This window comes from Neolamprologus multifasciatus, chromosome 8 (assembly GCF_963576455.1).
Source record: "Neolamprologus multifasciatus chromosome 8, fNeoMul1.2, whole genome shotgun sequence".
Lineage (NCBI taxonomy): Eukaryota > Metazoa > Chordata > Actinopteri > Cichliformes > Cichlidae > Neolamprologus > Neolamprologus multifasciatus.
Window position 1 is genome coordinate 3,934,661 of NC_140446.1, and position 19,782 is coordinate 3,954,442.

The 19,782-nt window shown below is 41.4% G+C and overlaps 1 protein-coding gene across 2 annotated transcripts; it reads right to left on the minus strand.

The window, feature by feature from the left end:
* Positions 1–297: 297 nt before the first annotated feature.
* On the minus strand, positions 298–19,138 carry grnb (granulin b). Of its 2 annotated transcripts, XM_085171188.1 has the most exons (17): positions 19,013–19,138; positions 18,644–18,719; positions 15,395–15,535; positions 12,885–13,010; positions 12,155–12,268; positions 10,852–10,993; positions 10,609–10,736; positions 10,317–10,446; positions 10,138–10,229; positions 9,376–9,520; positions 6,835–6,941; positions 5,709–5,945; positions 4,980–5,216; positions 2,869–3,123; positions 2,557–2,790; positions 1,960–2,202; positions 298–1,702 (listed from the first exon to the last, which is right to left on the minus strand). In XM_085171188.1, the coding sequence occupies exons 2-17, from the start codon at positions 18,644–18,646 to the stop codon at positions 1,556–1,558; spliced, it is 2,481 nt and encodes an 826-aa protein (XP_085027314.1). In that variant the 5' UTR covers positions 18,647–18,719; positions 19,013–19,138; the 3' UTR covers positions 298–1,555. The 2 variants fall into 2 exon arrangements, with proteins under 2 accessions (XP_085027314.1, XP_085027315.1); XM_085171189.1 differs by lacking the exon at positions 12,885–13,010.
* Between the last annotated feature and the right edge of the window lie 644 nt (positions 19,139–19,782).

A 19,782-nucleotide genomic window follows, 5' to 3' on the forward strand; every position in this document is an offset into this window, starting at 1 on the left:
TGTTTTGTTTTTTTTAATTAGTTATTTTTTTTTAATTAATGTTGCTGCTTATTGGTGGCAATATTAAAACAGCAACAAGCAGCCAAGTTGTGGCGAAAGCGTGAAATGGTTATGAAAACTTCTATGATTAAAAACTGGCTCAGCCATGAAATGTTCTGATAAATCCTTAGTTTCTGGAAGTGAAACGTCTAAAATTTTCCTCTCACCTTTACAGACGCCTACATTTCAGTTTGCATGTACAACAATAAATGTTTGACAGTCTGCTGCACGATGTTTTTTTTAACTCTTAAGAGTCAGTGAAACATCGAGTCTCCAGACACCAAAACCACTTTACCATAAAGTAAGTGTCTATGCCCACAATCACAGCAGCTCTAATCTGACAGCTCGATTTCATCCTCTAAGCCTGAAACAGTCAAATTAAAAGCTGCATTAATAAATTCAGAAACACTGGAAACAATTCCAAAGGCTACCTGTTAGTTTGAACAGTGAAAAACCACAAATCTGGACAAATGGTTAATTTGCAGCTTTGCCATTTTAATGAATAAACTATCAGGAAAGATGATACAGTTCTGCTGACTTAACAAAAACTGCCTCATAGAGAAGACACGTGGTTCAAGTCAGATTATTTAGGAAATGTTGCTCACAAAAAGGCAGTTTGTACATTCATGATTCTCTTCCAGAGAGTAGACCAGCTCTGTGCACTCATGTTTAAACACTAATGATCAGGGAGTTTCTTTCGTGAAAGTATCAACAAATGTCATCAAAAATATGCATAAGATTTGTTCCACAAACTCAAAGGAACTGCCAACCTTGGTACAAAAAACCTGCTCCTCTATCTTAAAGGTTGAAGAGTGCATTCTCCGCCCGCTGCACCCACCTGTTGTTTAAAGTTTTGGGCAGCCAATCAGAAGCTACGTAGAGCTAAAGGAGTGAAGCAGCTAATTTCAGACAGAATGAACTGAGAGCAGGCGTCAAGCTCCCTGTATGGGTTCATTATTTTAAGTTCACTCATGCTAAGCTACTCTGTCTGAAGAAGAAGGAAAAGAAAAAAAAAAAAAAAAAATGTCCGCAGAAACAATCGACTTTCAAAAGAGACAAATTCACTGAAGTTTATTTTCAAATGGGGTTTGTTACCTATAAGAAAACTTCAGATCTGACATTAACAGATAACACCGCAGGTTGAAACAGGCCGGAGTAATCCTTTAACAGACGCACTGCAAAGCTGTCCTGGAACCTAGATGTGGAGTGGTTCTGAAGGAGTGCAATAAATAGTTTCAACCAGAATCCAGGCTAGGTTTCACCTGCTTCCCCCTTGAAAACTACTTCAACTTCACTAAAATTCCTTTAATGGCAAAAATTAAACAAATGTTTTTTCTGCATACGTGGACCAAATCCCCTCCAACCACACAAAACTCAAAAAATATGCAGGAGTGCAAAAAACTCTGTGAATGCACCTTTACGAAATGAAACAGGAAGAAGCCCTTCTTGTCCACAGACAACACCAGTAGTAGATGACATAAGGGAAAGATTGAGATCATCATTGCACCTCAGTGGATTAGAGTCCGTGGGGGACAGTGTCTCTCTTTTGGTCCCCAAACCACGAGTCCCAGGACAACTGGGTCTGCAAGGTGCAGCCTCCGGCCTTGAGGTCGCACGAGTACCCGGCAGGACAGCAGTGCTTCGAGCCAAAGCAGCAGACGGCCTGAGAACAGAGAGCGTGTTCAGCACTGAATCAATCGGCAAGGCTCAAACTTGTTTTATTCTAAACAAACATATGAGCTGAATGAATTCAGTAAAAATAAAAAGTAGATTATCATAGATGAGTAGTAGCACAGCAACATATAGGATACCTGCTAAGTTTTAACATAAACAGTCCAAAATAGAGCCTAGAACAAGGACCATCCAAAGTCACTGCTGGAAGAATGTAAATGAGTGGGAGGGACTGACAGGTGAACGTACCCTGGGGGAGGGGCAGCAGCTCCACTCTGTGGCGGAGATCTTACAGCAGGTGTCTCGTTTGGAGCAGCGAAACTCGCCCCTGCCATCACACGCCACATCCTCCTCCTTCACAGACTGTAGCACTTCGATCTGAGGGATGGTGCTGAGGTGGTGGTAGTGTTGTTTCTTCTCGCATGTTCCTGTCTGCATGTTGCAGGTGTAGCCCTGAGGGCAGCAGTGCTCGTGGTCAGTGCAGCAAACAGCCTGAGCAGAGACCACGATGCCAGATATTAACATACAGCCACAAGTGAAGCATTTCAGTGAATCCTATTAAGTTTTTCCTTATATACACTATTGAACACTCCAAAAATATAGTCTAAATGGTAAATTTATTTCCTGCTGTAAGCACCAAATTTCTTTAAACAGGAAAGAAAGCAGGTTTTAAATCACTTTTGAAACTGCTGTCTGATTCGTTTTAGTCTGTTGTGAAACCAAATTATATTCTACATCATCAAGACACTGCAGAAATGTCACAGATCAGTTTGTGATCTTATCAAATGAGCATCTTTGTGGAAAAACTCGAGGATTTAATGACAGTCTGAACACTGATGCACAAACCTTGCACAGCGGGCAGCAGCCCCACTTTCCGGTCTTCAGCTTACAGCAGGTCGTCCCTGAAGCGCAGCTGCTCTTGTTGTCACATTTAACGTCGATCACGGCACCCAGCTCCGTTAAAGCGCTCACTTTGGTGAACCACGGTATAACATGGGAACCACTGGAGCAGGAGAAGTGGTGGGGCTCGCAGGTGTGTCCGCTGGGGCAGCAGTGGTTTCCATCTTTGCAGCAGACAGCCTGACGGGCAACACGGGTAACTGACACTCTCCCATTTAAAAAGAATTAATCATTTAAAAAGCGAGGGGTTAAACTCACGTTCGGCACAGGGCAGCAGCCCCATTTGTGTTCCTTTTCCATGAAGCAGCAGGTCGTGTCTCTGGGACAGCTGGTCTGGGCGTCGCACATGTTCTGAGTCGGATGGGAAACAGTCCGGCCGAGCTCCTCCTGCAGGGCTGGGATCTTCTGATGCCAGGCCACACTGAGGCCACCAGGTTTGTCACAGGTGCCCTCTGCCACATTGCACTTGTAGCCTTTGGGGCAGCAGTGCTCGTGATCGTTGCAGCAGACAGCCTGGAACGAAACAAGGAACGAGTTCTACATCACAGACTGAAATCCTTCAAAACACAGGCTGCTCTTCTGTTGATGAAACAGCTGAAAAGTTACCCTCATTTTATTTGACACCATGTGATCCACCAGTCAGCTTCAAAACACCAACCAATTGTCTACTATTAAGAGTTCTGTTGTTAAACCACTGGTTCCAGGTGTAAATCTCAGTGTTTCCTGTTATATCTTCCCAAAAGAGAAGGAGTATTTTGGATGATTTAACACATCTATACATTTAAATTCAGACTTGAATTTCGATCACTTTGTCTTTGCCTCTGAAAAATCCACTCAGGTATAACTAGCTGTCTCAAAGTAGAAGTACAGAAAATCTCTACAGTCACATGAGGGAGAACAGGGTTGATTACTGAAACCGTGTGCAATGAAGTCACTGAAACAGCCACTTTGAGGACGGGCCCAAGCCTGATCACCCAGTCAGCTGCCATGTGACTGAAACAGCAATAAGATCAAGTTAGTCTGATACCGGTCTGTGACTGAATGCGGGTCATGTAGAGCAGCGGTCTCCAACCTTTTTTGCGCCATGGACCGGTTTATGCCCGACAATATTTTCACGGACCGGCCTTTAAGGTGTCGCGGATAAATACAACAAAATAAAACTAGTAGGTACCGAAAAAAAAAGAAAATTTATTCATAACACACGTGAAAAGACCAAGGAAAACCGAGTAAACGATAACCAACGCTGTAAACCAATAAAAACTATACATTTCACACATGAGCCTCAACTCTCGCGGCCTGGTACCAAACGACTCACGGACCAGTACGAGGCCCGGAGGTTGGGGACCGCTGATGTAAACAATTGCACTCAGAAGAGAAAAAAAAACCTTTAAAAACAAAGTTGCTGCAGGATGGAAACTTAACTGCAACGTTACAATGTAGCGCTTGGCAACATTCCATTTTTATGGATTAACAACAAAACAACTGGCTGTTAACCAGTTAAGTTGATTCCTGTGAAGAAACAAAGATGAGATGTGGTCAGCCTTCAACTGAGACAAGTTGCTTATTGGAAGGTCAGCCGATGTAGTCAGCTTATGGTTGTTGTCCAAAGGTTGAGCATTTTTCAGGCTGGTCAACACATCTAATTGCCAACAGTTACAGACCAAATAAAAATTCAATACATATTCAAATGAAGTTGCCCCGAGTTACAAGCAGGCTGCTGTCCCGTTCCACTTTGTGTTTAAATGAGTGTGAACGAGACATTACTGAAATGCACTCAGAGCCACAGCTGACTTCTTATTTTCCATCCTCAGACTTGGGTTTGATTGACATTTTCTAACCATCTCACGTCTTAAACTGGACTGTAATCACTGTTCACATTGGATCTAGGATTACCTGGGGACCTCTAATTAATTTAATTCAGGATTAGGAGGGGCGTGCATGTGTCTAAATCACATAAGGTCCCCTGGTACTACTAATCCTGTGCAAATAGGGCTTAACAGATGTGTGTGAACTTTTCAAGACCTGGAAGCTGGAATCTACAAGCCCACTTCCTGAAATACTGGTCAAATCATCTACAGTAAACAAATAACCACCCAGAAATAGTTCATGACCTAAAGATGAGCCACTTATGCACCATGAAAGCACTCCTGGGATCACACAGGAATTAGGAGATGTTAACTAAATCATTACAATTTCTGTTGTGTTTGAATGTGCTCTGGATAAAAATACAGTATCAGTAAGAAAAATTAGAACTGGATGTCAGAAATAACCACAGCTGACACCAAGAACAAACAAACCCTTGGCTAGTTGCACATCAAAGTTAAATCTGGCCAGCACATATGATCAGGAGGCAGAAAGGAGATGCTGACCTGTGGTAAAGGGCAGCAGGCCCACTGTCCGGAGTTCATTTTACAGCAGGTGGAGCCCCACGGACATCTGGTCTTCTCATCGCATTTCTCATCCTCCACCTCCAAGGTCAGAGCTGCTACCTTTGTCAGCCAGGAGACGGGCGGAGAGAAGCCCCAAGGGTCAACGCAAGTTTCGGCTGCCAGGTTGCAGACTTTGCCGTGAGGGCAGCAATGGATGTGATCATCACAGCAAACAGCCTGCCGGGTACACACAATACAGACCAGAGGAATGTTACACCGAACTACTAGAAAGCTATTTAAGCTAATTACTTTTTTTTTTTTTTTTTTTAAATTAAATTTACAAATTTAAACTCTTAAGATCATAAATCTGTGTGAGCGTCCTGGGCAGCATTAATTTAGCACGTCTTTCCAAAGGCGGTGATCGGTACCCGCTCCCTCATCGAGTCTGCTAGTTTAACACCCACTAATTTGCGCTTTGTGAGTCTTTATTGAAATAAATTGGCATCATGTTTGTTTAAATTAGCGCATTGTTACTAGCTCACCCGCTGACCTGCGCCACTGTTCGCCCACTCACGTCAGCATGAGTTTACCCTCAGAAGAATCTGGCTCAGTTCTCTCTTGATGGTTTGAGCCTGATGTACTTGTGGTTACAGGATTTTCACAAGCTCAGCATTTTGAATACTAGAGACAGGACAGAAGAAAGCAGTCCTCACTTCAGCCCCGGATTACCTGACGCAGCGGACAGCAGGCCCAACTGCCACTCGCAGTCTTGCAGCAGGTGGATTTCCCAGGACATGTCGTTGACTTGTCGCACCTGTTGTTACTGTCTTCCAGTAAAGGAAATACCGGCACGTGTCCAAGCATGGGAGTCACGGCGTTACCTGTGGAGTCGTCGCACGTGGAGCTTTTCAGGTTACAAATGGTGCCGTGGGGGCAGCAGTGCAGGTGGTCCTCGCAGCACACAGCCTGCAGGGATGAGGAACAACCCAAACTTAGGCTACGTTCACTCTGCAGGTCTTGATGCTCAATTCTGATTTTTTGATCAAATCTGATTTTGTCTGCTCGTTCACACTACAAATAAAATGCGACAGCAAACGCGCTCTAGTGTGAACGCTCAAAGCGCCCGCATGCGCAAAAGAAGACGTCACACACAACGCGCTCTGTTTAGACCCAGAGCAAACAGTATTGTTTGACTGATGGACCTTAATATAAAGACTTCGGACTTCACGTTTCCCAATTTTTGCTTTAAGTTATTTTGTTATTTACATAATAATGTAAATAACCTAATAATGATCCTTATTGCTGTTTTAGAGGAGCGCTGCTTCAAAGGATAGTTGCAGATTTCTGTCAGAATCTGCAGATTATACAGTACAAATAAAATGTTCACGTTTCTCCAACGTTGTCTTCCCAGCAGTTTCACCGGATGGCCAGGAAGCGTTCGCGATGTCTTATCAGGCGCTGATAGTTGGCGTCTGTCTTGTGTCAGTGACGTAAAAGACGGATTTAATGCGACTCGACTGTTCAAACAGCAGTCGCTTTCTGAAACATCGGATATGTATCGGATTCAGTACCACATACGAAAGTGACCCAGATCAGATTTGAAAATATCGGATTTGTGCCGTTCACACTGTCACACCATGATCGGATATGGGTCGCATAGGGTCAAAAAAAGTCGGATTTGATGCGCTTTCGCCTGCAGTGTGAACGTAGCCTTAGAGTCTGCAAATGAAGTACTACATTACCTAAAGGAGAGTCCGTTAATAAGCTCTACTCATGTTTATTAATGGACAACAACTCACATGAGTTACAGAGTCCCTGTCGGAGAGGAGAACAGGTCATTAAAGGAAAAGTGTACCTGTGGTAACGGACAGCAGGCCCAGTCTCCTTTCAGTGTTTTACAGCAGGTGCTTCCGTCAGCACAGGCCACAGAGTCGTTGCAGGGGATGGAACGGACTGAAAGGTCTGCAGAACAATAAAAATCACCAACATTTTTAGATTCCTGTAACACTGCTCGACTCAATGAAACGTTTTGAGGGGAAAATAAAAAACCCACAATGCAGCACAACCAGATATACATTTCACACATTCTTCTTCCTCCTTATCAAATTCTGGCACAAAGAAACCCAATCACTGACAAGATGAAAACAGATGGAGAAAAGTTTCTTCCCACTCCCACTCCCACAGATGTAATATTATCTACAGCTACTCTTAGTTTCATTGATGTTAAGTTAGACTCTTTTTCTCCAATTGATCTTTCTGAGTTAACTTCAATAATTACTTCCTCCGAACCATCAACGTGTCTTTTAGACCCCATTCCTACAAAACTGCTCAAAGAAGTCCTGCCATTGATTAATTCTTCGATCTTATATATGATCAACCTATCTCTAATAATCGGCTATGTACCACAGGCCTTCAAGGTGGCTGCAGTTAAACCTTTACTCAAAAAGCCATCTCTAGACCCAGCAGTCTTAGCTAATTATAGGCCAATCTCCAACCTTCCTTTCATATCAAAAATCCTTGAAAGAGTAGTTGTCAAACAGCTAACAGATCATCTGCAGAGGAATGGTTTATTTGAAGAGTTTCAGTCAGGTTTCAGAGTTCATCACAGCACAGAAACAGCTTTATTGAAGGTTACAAATGATCTTCTTATGGCCTCTGACAGTGGACTCATCTCTGTGCTTGTCCTTCTTGACCTTAGTGCAGCATTCGATACTGTTGACCATAATATTCTATTAGAGCGATTAGAACATGCTGTAGGTATTACAGGTATTGCACTGCAGTGGTTTGTATCATATCTATCTAACAGACTCCAATTTGTACATGTAAATGGAGAGTCCTCTTCACACACTGAGGTTAATTATGGAGTTCCACAGGGTTCAGTGCTAGGACCAATTCTGTTTACATTATACATGCTTCCCCTAGGCAGCATCATTAGAAGACATAGCATACATTTTCACTGCTATGCAGATGACACCCAGCTCTATCTGTCCATGAAGCCAGATAACACACACCAATTAGTTAAACTGCAGGAATGTCTTAAAGACATAAAGACTTGGATGGCCACTAACTTACTGCTTCTTAACTCAGATAAAACTGAGGTCATTGTACTCGGCGCTGAAAAGCTTAGAAATATGGTATCTAACCAGATTCTTACTCTGGATGGCATTACCTTGGCCTCCAGTAACACTGTGAGGAACCTTGGAGTCATTTTTGACCAGGATATGTCCTTCAACGCACATATTAAACAAATATGTAAGACTGCGTTCTTCCATTTGCGCAACATCTCTAAAATTAGAAATATCCTGTCTCAGAGTGACGCTGAAAAACTAGTTCATGCATTTATTACTTCCAGGCTGGACTACTGCAATTCATTATTATCAGGATGTCCAAAAAACTCACTGAAAAGCCTTCAGTTAATCCAAAATGCTGCAGCAAGAGTACTGACAGGGACTAGAAAGAGAGAGCATATTTCTCCTGTTTTGGCTTCCCTTCATTGGCTTCCTGTTAAATCCAGAATTGAATTCAAAATCCTGCTCCTCACATACAAGGTCTTAAATAATCAGGCCCCATCTTATCTTAATGACCTTGTAGTACCATATCACCCTATTAGAGCACTTCGCTCTCGCTCTGCAGGCCTACTTGTTGTTCCTAGAGTATTTAAAAGTAGAATGGGAGGGAGAGCCTTCAGTTTTCAGGCCCCTCTTCTGTGGAACCAGCTTCCAGTTTGGATTCGGGAGACAGACACTATCTCTACTTTTAAGATTAGGCTTAAAACTTTCCTTTTTGCTAAAGCATATAGTTAGGGCTGGACCAGGTGACCCTGAATCCTCCCTTAGTTATGCTGCAATAGACGTAGGCTGCCGGGGGATTCCCATGATGCATTGAGTTTTTCCTTTCCAGTCACCTTTCTCACTCACTATGTGTTAACAGACCTCTCTGTATTGAATCGTATCTGTTATTAATCTCTGTCTCTCTTCCACAGCATGTCTTTTATCCTGTCTTCCTTCTCTCACCCCAACCGGTCGCAGCAGATGGCCCCGCCCCTCCCTGAGCCTGGTTCTGCCAGAGGTTTCTTCCTGTTAAAAGGGAGTTTTTCCTTCCCACTGTCGCCAAAGTGCTTGCTCATAGGGGGTCATATGATTGTTGGGCTTTTCTCTGTATCTATGAAGCGCCTTGAGGCGACATTTGTTGTGATTTGGCGCTATATAAATAAAATTGAATTGAATTGAACTCCACTCAAAACGTTAAAGTTGACAAATTTCAGTCAAAAACAGATTAAGGCAACATTACTGAAGATATTAATAAAACAGTTTGTATTAAAACATGTTTTTCTCTGAAACACATTAAATATTTACAGTTTGATCACAGAAGATGTGACGATGGCCGTCTCACTCACCTTTCCTCTGGACTTTAAGGAGCTCGGTTGCAGCTTCTGCCAGAGTCATGGTGGGGTTTCTCTGGGTAGACACACAGGTCCTGTGGTACAGGTCGCACTCTGAGCCTGCAGGGCAGCAGTGGATGCGATCTGAACAACAGATGGCCTGAAAGAAGAAGTAAATCTGTGCAATCAATGATTGTGTGAAAGTGAGAACTCAACCTCATCAAATACTGCATTTCCTCCCCCGAGCTCCTCTCCTGGGCCTTTACTGCAACTACCTTCATTTATGAGTCTTTGTGCTTTCAGTAACTGAAAAGCTATTGAGCAGAGCTCAGGTGAAGGACACTGAACAATATCCCTGCCTTGATTTTGCAGTGTTTTTAGCTAATTATCCATCATTTTGAAGCACTGTGCAGCTTATTCTGGTTTTTCAGTCTAATGATTACGGCATTCATTGCAACGTTGTAGCATTTCTTTCAACCTCGTATTGAGAGTTTCAGAGGAAAACTACCAAAAGGAAGTCTTAACACTTTGAATCAACTCTCCATAAGTATTTCAAATTCATAAATGAAAGGAAATTCCAACAGGGACTCATTACATTTGAGCAAATACAGCCTTCATTTTGTTAAATATGCCACTTATTTGATATCTAAAAAGACTAAACACCTGATAAAATATTAAAATGCTTCACAATGACCTTTAGATAGTAAGAGTCGGTCTCTCTGCAACTTTCTGTTCCTCTAAACTGACCCCATCGCTCAGTGACTTCATACTACTTACACTGGGCATCGGGCAGCAGCCGTAGGTGTCGTTGGTCATCTTGCAGCATGTGGTGTGATCAGGACAAAATGACTTCTTGTCTGGACAACTGACTGAGGGGGATGACAGAAGTGACACGGCATCCATCAATAAAAATCCTACTCAATGTTTGTTTTTTTTAATTTAAAGATAAGACTTACTGTCACTGGCTACAGCAGGGATCTTCTTCATCAGGGGCATGACGCTCTCGCCACGCCTACACTGTGAATGCTTCAGGTCACACTTCATGTTGGCAGGGCAACAGTGAAGGTGATCCTCACAGCATGTGGCCTGCATGAGATTCAAGCACAGGATGTTTTAGCCTTATTAGGAAGCCTCGTGTCAATGTTTTCCTCCAATCAGTACAGTAAGAATCAAACAGCTTTAATTCAGCGACAAAAAAATATGAAAAACGCTGGAAACTGTTGGAACATCTACAGCATTTATATGCACCTTTGGGTATGGGCAGCAGCCGTACTCTCCGCTGGGTAGCAGACAGCATGTGAAAGCGTTCGGGCAGCTGAGTTTCCCATCAGGGCACGATATTGAACTGCCAATGGAAGCTACAAAAGTAGTAAGACCTAAAAAGAAACGCAGTCTTCTGTTAACACTACAGTATCATCTGCATATAAATTTAGAAACATTGTATACATGATCATCACATTTCACTGTTTATTTATATGATGTAATCCCCACCTGGGTTATTCGCTCTCCTTCTAGCAGGTAGTTTGACCAGCAGGGGGAAAGACTCCAGCGAGGCAGAGACGCACCGCAAGTGAGCGATGTCACACTTCGTTGCCTCAGGGCAGCAGTGGCGCCTATCGTCACAACACACCGCCTGCAGAGAGAAGATCACGGGATCGTGAAGCACACCAGCACTATAGATATACAACTGGGACATGAAAAATGAACAATTGATGCACGTGAGACGTTTAAATTCAGTATATAGAGTAGTTTGAATAAAACAGGCAGATGTGCCTTTCTATTAAAGCAAATGAGCACTGATTGCTGAATGTGCAGCCAACAAACACCATCTGATGCTGCAGCTTCAATGAGTTTTAAATACTGAAGAACTTCAAAGTGTTTCATTTGAAGCAAATAAATGTCTAAAAATAAAAAATGGTCATTTCACTCTGAACAGACATTTTTAAAGGTTTTTACACCAGGAGTACAGAGATTATAAGACTTATATTCACACAAGATGAAAAAGCTGGAATGTATAAAGTTTCCATTATTGGTGTGTCTAAATCAAGTCCTAAGTGTCTGACATTTTTAACACTTACTTTAGATTCTGACATTTCTATAGTTTTAGCTGCTTTCAGGATCGATCAAGTTCTCCCCTCTTTGCCTTTACTGGCAGCTTCAGAGTGCTGAAATCAGCAGCTATAAGTGATTCAGCAAAAGGTCAGACTCACTAATTTTGACTTCAGAAAATGTGGAGTCTGTGGCAGACGTGCAGTGTCCTTCTGTGTTGCCAGCCAATTTGTTCACGAAGCAACTTCAGAACCACACAACCACCCCTCAATGAGTGTTGAGGCAACATGATGAAGACATTGGCAAATATACGCAACACAGACAACCACAAGTATAATGACACCATTTTTTATTTATTTTATTTTTTTTAACTAAAATGAATGATCGCTGCTAAGAATTTAAAACAAAGTCATCACTAAATGAAGTGTCAGGAATTTGTGTTAGTAGAAGGGTTGCAAATAAACTTAAAGATTCTTAAAGCTGTTGCATTTTCTAAGCCTGTGCATCATCTATAAACATGGTCTGAAACCATTTGAATGGTGTGTGTGTGAAACTTGAGGCAAACTGAAGTGCGTATTAAACATACAGTGTTGGTGAAGAAATACAACAGCTACAAACTTTCATAGGCAGCCTGTCAAGAACTCATGCAAGAAACAGCTGATCATTTTTTGGTGGGAGAAACCTGGGGCTTGTGTGAGTCAGTGATTTTAGGCAAAGAGATGGCGTTTGTGCTTATGTGTGTCACCTTGGCTAAGGGGCAGCAGCCCCAGGAGCTGTCAGGAAGCTGGCAGCAAGTCGTGTCATCCGGACACTCGGACACCTGGTCCGGACAAACGACTGCCTTCACCGTCTCCTCGAGCTGAAGCGATCACATCACAGCCAACGCATACAAATGCAAGGACGCCACATGGTCAAACAAAAGGTTTAAAAACAGTCAAATATGAACAGTTCAAGGAATCAATAATCTATTAAAACACACTGAAAATCACTTCAGCCACAGCGTAATATACATGTATAAAATATTGTTTTTCCTTGCAAGACAAGAGAACAAACAACTGCTGGAGAGATTAAGTCCGTGGAAACATCTTGGCGCTGCACCAAGAGAGATCAGGTAGCCTGTGTGGGGGAGGTCGAAGCATCTGTGCTTGTAGTGCCATCGTGAAACCAACACTATTGTGCCTCTCAATACTCTGCACGTTTCAAAAACATTCCCCGCACCTCTTCAAATACCTTATTTACCCATGAGTGTTGTTCTTTCACGTCATTTGTTTTTGGGGTGGGAGAAACGTACAAAGCCGATAAGACAATTCCATTATTTTGACAAATAACACCAATTGAGCAAAAGTATCCAGATAACAAAACTGAGCTTGGTTCACTGGGGATTCCTTTAAGATAATCTTTCAATGGTTGTTGGTGGGGTAATCAACGTTAAGATGTCTAAAGACAGAAGCTAAGCTTTGCCCCACCCCCTTCACCTGAGGCTGGGTCGGGAGTCTCGTCATCCACGGCAGGGAAACTGTTTTATTGACGCATCTCTCATGGACCAGATCACACAGCGTGCCCTCGTAACAGCAGTGGAGGTGGTCTGAACAGCACTCTGCCTACAGAGGGATTCAAACAGAGTGTAAGAAACAGGTTCACTCAGAGGAAACTTTTAAACATTGAAATCAGCAAACTGAAATTTAATTTTACAATACTATTTTTTCCAAGCAGAACATAAATACTGAGTTTTATTAGTTTATAGTACAAAATATCCTGCAACTCTTGTGCAAAAGTCATATAACAAATACTGTCAATAATATGCATGTTCAAGGTCATTCTATGAAACTGTATGTTGACTGTTTTGTTCTATTAAACTTTCTAATACTATATTTTTAAAAGAACTCCCCTTCAGCGTGTGAGCAATATGAACAAGCACAATAATGTTTAACATTTAGTATTTACTGTTATATTCCCATAGATCATCATGATGTTGTTTATTCTATTGCTCTAGTCTTCTGCTTGTTTTCTTTTTTCCTCTCAACAGGTGATCCAGGAAAAGAAAAAATAAATAAAAAGACAAAAGTGATGAAGCAGATTTTCATTGTCTTTTCTCCTTTTTCTTTCCCTCTCCTTCTGTTAACTTTCTTCTGAACTTTTCTTCTTGTTTTTCTTTCCCGTCCCGAGTCCAGTCTGGCCTGATTACAATAACGTATAAGAATAAAAATAACTATTTCTTAGCCTTCAGACAATAATTCTGATTGCTACAGTGCCAGACAGGACACCAAACAAAAGAAAAAAAAGAAGAAAAAAAAAAAAAAAAAAAAGCAATATGAACAAGCTCTCAAAGTTAAAACCGTGTCAGAAGGAAGACGCCCCTGCACAGAGGGAAATAAAACCCCGTTTCACCCTCGATCAGCACAATGCACACTCAGTTCTCAGTGAGAGCTCTTTATGGCTGAGAAACAGCCCGAGTTCGAGCGCTCGCCTTATTCACAGCTAGCTTCTAAGAAAATTGTACTCTACAGCTCACATGCTGCAGGTTTCCAGTTTTACTCACTTACTGGGAACAAGCCAGAGTGGTGTATGTGGGTAAAACTGGAGCCCCTGCAGCGTGCGAGCTGTTGATTTTTTGTTGTTGTTTTTTTTTGGGGTTTTTTTTTTTGGGGGGGGGGGGGCTGTCATTCATCAATGGGCCAGAATTGAAATTGATTATTCTGCAAATAGACTTTTGCCCAAACATATTATTTTGATCTAGTCCCTCACAGCTTTGCTCCCTGAAAGCAAACCAGCAGGTGTAATTGACAGCAGAAGTGAGGAGAACACAATGGAACTTCTCAGACAATCACAATACAACAATAAACACACACTTTTCTTTCCCCCCCCATTCTGTTGTAGATTTGCTGCTGTGCTTTGACCATTTGACTAGAGTACAACGCTGTGGCTGTGAAACAAACCCTCAGCTCTCCACCACTGTGCTGACATTTGGAATGACGTTTTAAGATCAGAGCTGATAAAGCATGTACTTGGGGCTGGAACACGTGACCCTGAACCCTCCCTTATTTATGCTGCAACAGGCCTAGGCTGCTGTGCACGTCCCATGATTGTTGATGATTAATAACCTCGGGCTTTCTTCCACAGAGAGCATCTTTTGTCACGTCTTCCTCCCCTTACACCCGACCGGTCGTGGCAGATTGCTGCCCCTCCCTGAGCCTGATTCCAGGAGTTTCTTTCCTGTTCAAAGGGAGTTTCCTTTCCCACTGTTGCCCAGTGCTTGTTCATCAGGGTCATCCAATTTTGGGGGGTTTCTTTGAATCATTGTAGGATCTTTATCATATAATATAAAGTGCATTGAGGTGCTGTTGTCATTTGGACAGATTACATCAAACGTTATTTATACAGTGCCAAACAAACATTGTTCTGCAACTCTTGTGGAATATTCACATGCAACTCTGCAAACCTAAGCTGTGCTGCCATGACAAGGCACTCTTTCCTGACACTTGTAAACAAGTCATACCTTGTTTTTTGTTTAGTTTCTTTTCTTTTTTTTGTAAATTGTGCATCACAAACTTTAACAAGCTGAGGCATGTAGAGTGTGAGTGCAGATCTTGTTTTTTTGAGTTTAAGCACTGGACAGTCTGATAAATGTGCCAGGACCTGAACTCCTGGGATAACTGGCAACTGTATCCAATGTTTTCCACTTATGTAGAACGACAGACTTCAGACTGACTGGAAACTGCTTTCTAACCCCCCCTTAGATTGATGGGCAGCAACAACTGCTCCTCTGAGATCATTACTGGCATGTTCCCTCTTCAGCACTGTGTTAAACACAAATGCTTTAGACTAGCAAACTCTTATACGGGTCGCTCACACTCACTGATGATCAATGAATCAAGTGCATTTGGTTAACAGTACCTGGCTGCTACCCTCGTCTTAATTCTTATAGAAGCATGATAGTGTACTTGATTAATATCCAGGTCAGACACAACAGTGACGGGTAACTCACACGTGGTAGCGGGCAGCATCCGTATCCCCCCTCAGTGTTCTTGCAGCAGGTGTTCTTGTTCTGACATGTGAGTCCATTGGGACAGACCAGCGCCGAGCTCAGACCCAGCAGGGCCAAACACAAGAACCTCATCTGCAGAGTCTGAACACAGGGAACAGAGGACAGGGCTGTGAGCGATTAATACAAAACCTAATGGGGATTTCTGGGTTTTATTCTGGCTGTGAGTGAGGAGGGAAACAAAGACAAGTATGTTTAGCAGCTGCAGAAGAATTTCAACTGAAACTGGATTTCGCCACTAAACAAACCCAGATTCTTCTGAGATTGACGTTCCCTTCATATCATAACCACTTTAGGTCCTAAACAGCAGCACTATAAATGGAAAGTCACGAGTTCAAGATTCAATTATTGGCTTTTGCAAAAACTCAGACTGAAAGTGACTCATGTCTACTGTTTTTAGTTGGCTGCTAGCATCATTAACGGCCTTTTAACTCAAGCAGAAAGAACAGAATAACCGACTGCTGAATGTGTAATGAAAAAAGATTTAGTGCTAATCTAAGACTGATTTTCCTCTGGACTGTTGTGATACAGCAGTGACTTTTTGTCCCAGAAAAACTAAACTCATTGGACGTTCCTGCTGGCTCATGTCACATGTTTGTGATAACATTTTAATTGCTACACATTTTACAGGCAGTGAATTTAGGTTTCATCCATCCAGATGAAATAAATAAAAAGTTTTCCATGTTATGAAGGTGGTTCACTTCTTCCTGGAGTACATAGCCATGATGTTATTATCTGCTCCAGTGCCGGTTAGATTCCACATTAGAGAACAGGTAAGAAATCACCACCTACAGACCAATTAAGTCTTCAGAAAAATGGCATCACCGTTCCTGGAAGAGCTCCTGTTCATCTTGTTTGTCTTTGTTTTTCCTCAAATGAGCATTGGGAATGAAAACAGATTATTAATACCACTTTGATGATGATGATACACACGGCTAAAGCACAGGTTAAGAGGAAATCACGAGAAAACAACTGAAACACAAAACACTCTGAAATGTCTCTTAAAAGTCTGGATGCTTCTGACAAGGTGGCAATTCTGGGCTGAAACCACAAATATTTCCTCAAATATAATTTAATAACAGTACGCACTGCATGATTGGTAGACGGCAAGCAGTAGCATCTGTGGCAGGGATTTTAAACTCAGGGCAGACAGCTGCAGCTTTAATTTTAATACAAGTGAAAAGTTTGCCTCATGCAGCCTCTTGGAATTTAATTTTGTTAACAAGAAGCCTTCAAGTCGTCCAAACATAAACTTTAACTTTTATAAGAGCTTAGTCTTATAGAACTCCTCATTTTACATCTAATTACAGTTCACGGCAGTTTGAGACGTTTCATACAATATGAAGCTCAATTTAAAGAAAAATATTTATTTGTTAGTACGCGGAAGAATAAAAACTCCTTATGAGTTGGAAGATGACAGCTCACGCCTGAAACTGCCCAAATATGAAAATGAAGCTTGCTTTTACAGCTCTGTCACTTGAGACCAAGTTCCAACAAATACATTTTGCTGTAGTTAAGGACTTCTCATCTTTTGCAGATTCTGTACCGAGAATGAAAAAGGGATGTTCAAACTGAACACGTGCACGTTTAAAATAGCGTTATGCATCTGCTCAGAACGTCAATTTTCACTTTCATATTTTTGTACTAGGTTAGCGTTGGGGTGGTTTTTTTGCACTTCTCACTCTTTGGAAAGCGTCCATATCTATTACTGATGGCATTCAGCTCCACTGCCATGAGCACAGGCAAATGCAACCTTTCAAATTACACCTCAATACTCATTTAGCTTCATGAGCTCCTGTTCTACTAGAATCGTTGCAATCTATTATTTAAAGATTTTACATCATTGCATTTCACAGGTGTCTATTTATTCGTTTCCTTCTCTTTTCTGTAACCTAAGTAAGACATCTGGTTTCTAATAGAGACATGTTCAATTTCAAAGATCCTATAGTCCCAGTACTCTTAAGTAGCTACTAGCACTGCAAAAAAGGGGCGCAAGAATTAAAATGCAATGTTTCAAAAAGCACAAAACACAAACTGTTTCTGTGCAGTTTGTCTCTCAGCCCAATCTCCAATTAGAGAGACTGTCCAACAATAAAATATTAATGTGCAATACTCTCAGAGATCGAGAGCAAACATGAGGGAAAGATGAAAGATTAGGGACTGCTCAGGATGCTGACATTTGATAAATTTCCTGGCTTATGTTAATACAGATCCACTGTCTTAATCAGTGAGCAGATCTATAATCTAACGTGCTGCTGAAATTATCTGATCAGTTCATAAGATCTTTCAGCTCTGGACTGATGTGCTGTTCATGGCATTTAGTTCAAGAGTAGAAATCATTAAAGTAAATTCAGGTAATCCACTTTTGTTTCACCTGCCAGATTCTAACTTTTACCAAATTGTCACACTGGCTACAAACTAGAAAGGAGTCATGATGGCTCATATAGTGGTTCAGTCTTAAAATTTCTACCCAGTTTTTTTTTTTAGGTTTAGAAAAACTGTCCCAGGTAATTTTGGGAGTAGTGACCCAAAGTGTTTGTGCAGGTCAACCCTGTCACCTGAGCAGACAAGTGAAACCTCAGGCATTGCGCCAGCCCAGCATGATGTCAGTCACCTGAGACAAGGTGTGAAAGGACAGCATTCCCTCTCGAGTAGTTGTTCTGAAACTGAAGCCTCTTGGATGACAAGTAAAATATCTTCAAAACCTTATGAAGTCCAGCTGCCTTATATTCCAGATCTAAAGACTACCAGGACCCAGATAAGTGGGAACCTACACAGACATACTTAAGAAGTAGCACACGATGCCAGAGTGCAACGCCACGACACCCATTTAAATCTAACGTGGAAGGGCAATATAAACTAAGACACAAACAGAATGAAAATAGATAAGAAAAGGCTGCACCAACAGGGCAACAATGGAAGGTCTAGTTTCTTTGTAAACACACGTTAAGCTCACATTTCAATAAAAGATAAACATTACTGTCAACGACTTTAAAAGAACAACTGCAACAATTCATAACGTGAAAGACTGCTAAACTTCACCTGTGCAGCCATGTCTCAATATATGGTAAAGCTCGGGGATGGGGTTTAGTCGCTCTCCGCCCACTTTTTATTTATTTTTTTTCTTAAATATACAAACTAAACCTTTACAAATCCAATACTTAAGCAATATATACGAAATAAAACATTTACCATGATTAGCAGGAATCCCGAGAGCAGGTAGAAGGAGTTTAATCGTTATCAGCACAGGGCACTTTTCTGCATACTCCTGAAAAACAAAAGTACACTGTCAGTCGATGTTATGCTTTTAGAAAATACTGCATTATACTACAGGGGGGGAAAGGAGTGACAACGTTTAAGAAAAATAACCTACAACTTGTAAAAAATACCAGCTGAAAGGAGAGAGCTTTCTAACGCTAGCTTTTGTAATAAAAAATACAAGTTAGCGTAGCAGGCTATGCAGCTAAAAACAAAGCTAGCTGGTTTAAATGAAGTTAAGCGGATGTTCCCTTTTTTTTGTTTCTTTTAAAACAACGTACGAAACGGAAATCATCCTCTTACCTCGTCTGAAGGGTCACATACATGTACCGTTTGATGTGGTAGTGACAGCCTGCAACACCCAGAACGCACAAAGCAAACAGTCTCTGATAATACTTATATCACATGACGCCTGACACGTGACTCAACAGGCTAGCGTCTTAAAGGGCCAGTACACTGCAGCGTTCCAGGGTTAGGAAAATAAAACAACAAAATAAAATAAAAATAGAATATTAAATTAACTTTTTATCTATTGCATTATTTGAATTTACAAAAACTTACGACACTAGCACAGATGTGGTAAGAATTCAAACATCACAAAGTATTGAAAGCATGTTTTCTGTAAGAGAAGGACGTTATAACTTAAAGCGGTGGACAACGTCAAACCTACGGTTTCCGTGTTTGTGTGTGTGGAGAAAAACCATGGCAAAAGTTGCTTAAAACATATGGTCCTTATTAGGTATGATAAAACGATAATGATGGTTGAATTTCAAAGAATATCTCTGTTTATTTAGTTTTTATATTCCTTTTCTACTCAGATTTTGCAGTCAACATTCCAAAATTGGAGGTATTTGCCTTTGACGTGCGGAAATAAAATTGCGGAATTATAAAAACTATATATGAACATTTTTTTGCATTTCAAACAGTGCATAAATTATGTGCAAATATGTATGTTGATGTTCCTGAAGTTCCTATCAACAAGGAAGCTGAAACAATACTTCAGCATTGATGAAGAAGGGGTGGGATTAATTATATGTGCATACTTCCCACTCGTAGATGATTAGAATATTTAA

Coding starts and splice junctions, on each gene's coding strand:
- grnb (XM_085171188.1), bottom strand. Junction 10,230..10,316: donor CCCTGCTGTAGCCAGTGACA/GTAAGTCTTATC, acceptor CATCCCCCTCAG/TCAGTTGTCCAGACAAGAAG. Junction 2,791..2,868: donor GCTGCTGCCCTGTGCCGAAC/GTGAGTTTAACC, acceptor GTTGCCCGTCAG/GCTGTCTGCTGCAAAGATGG.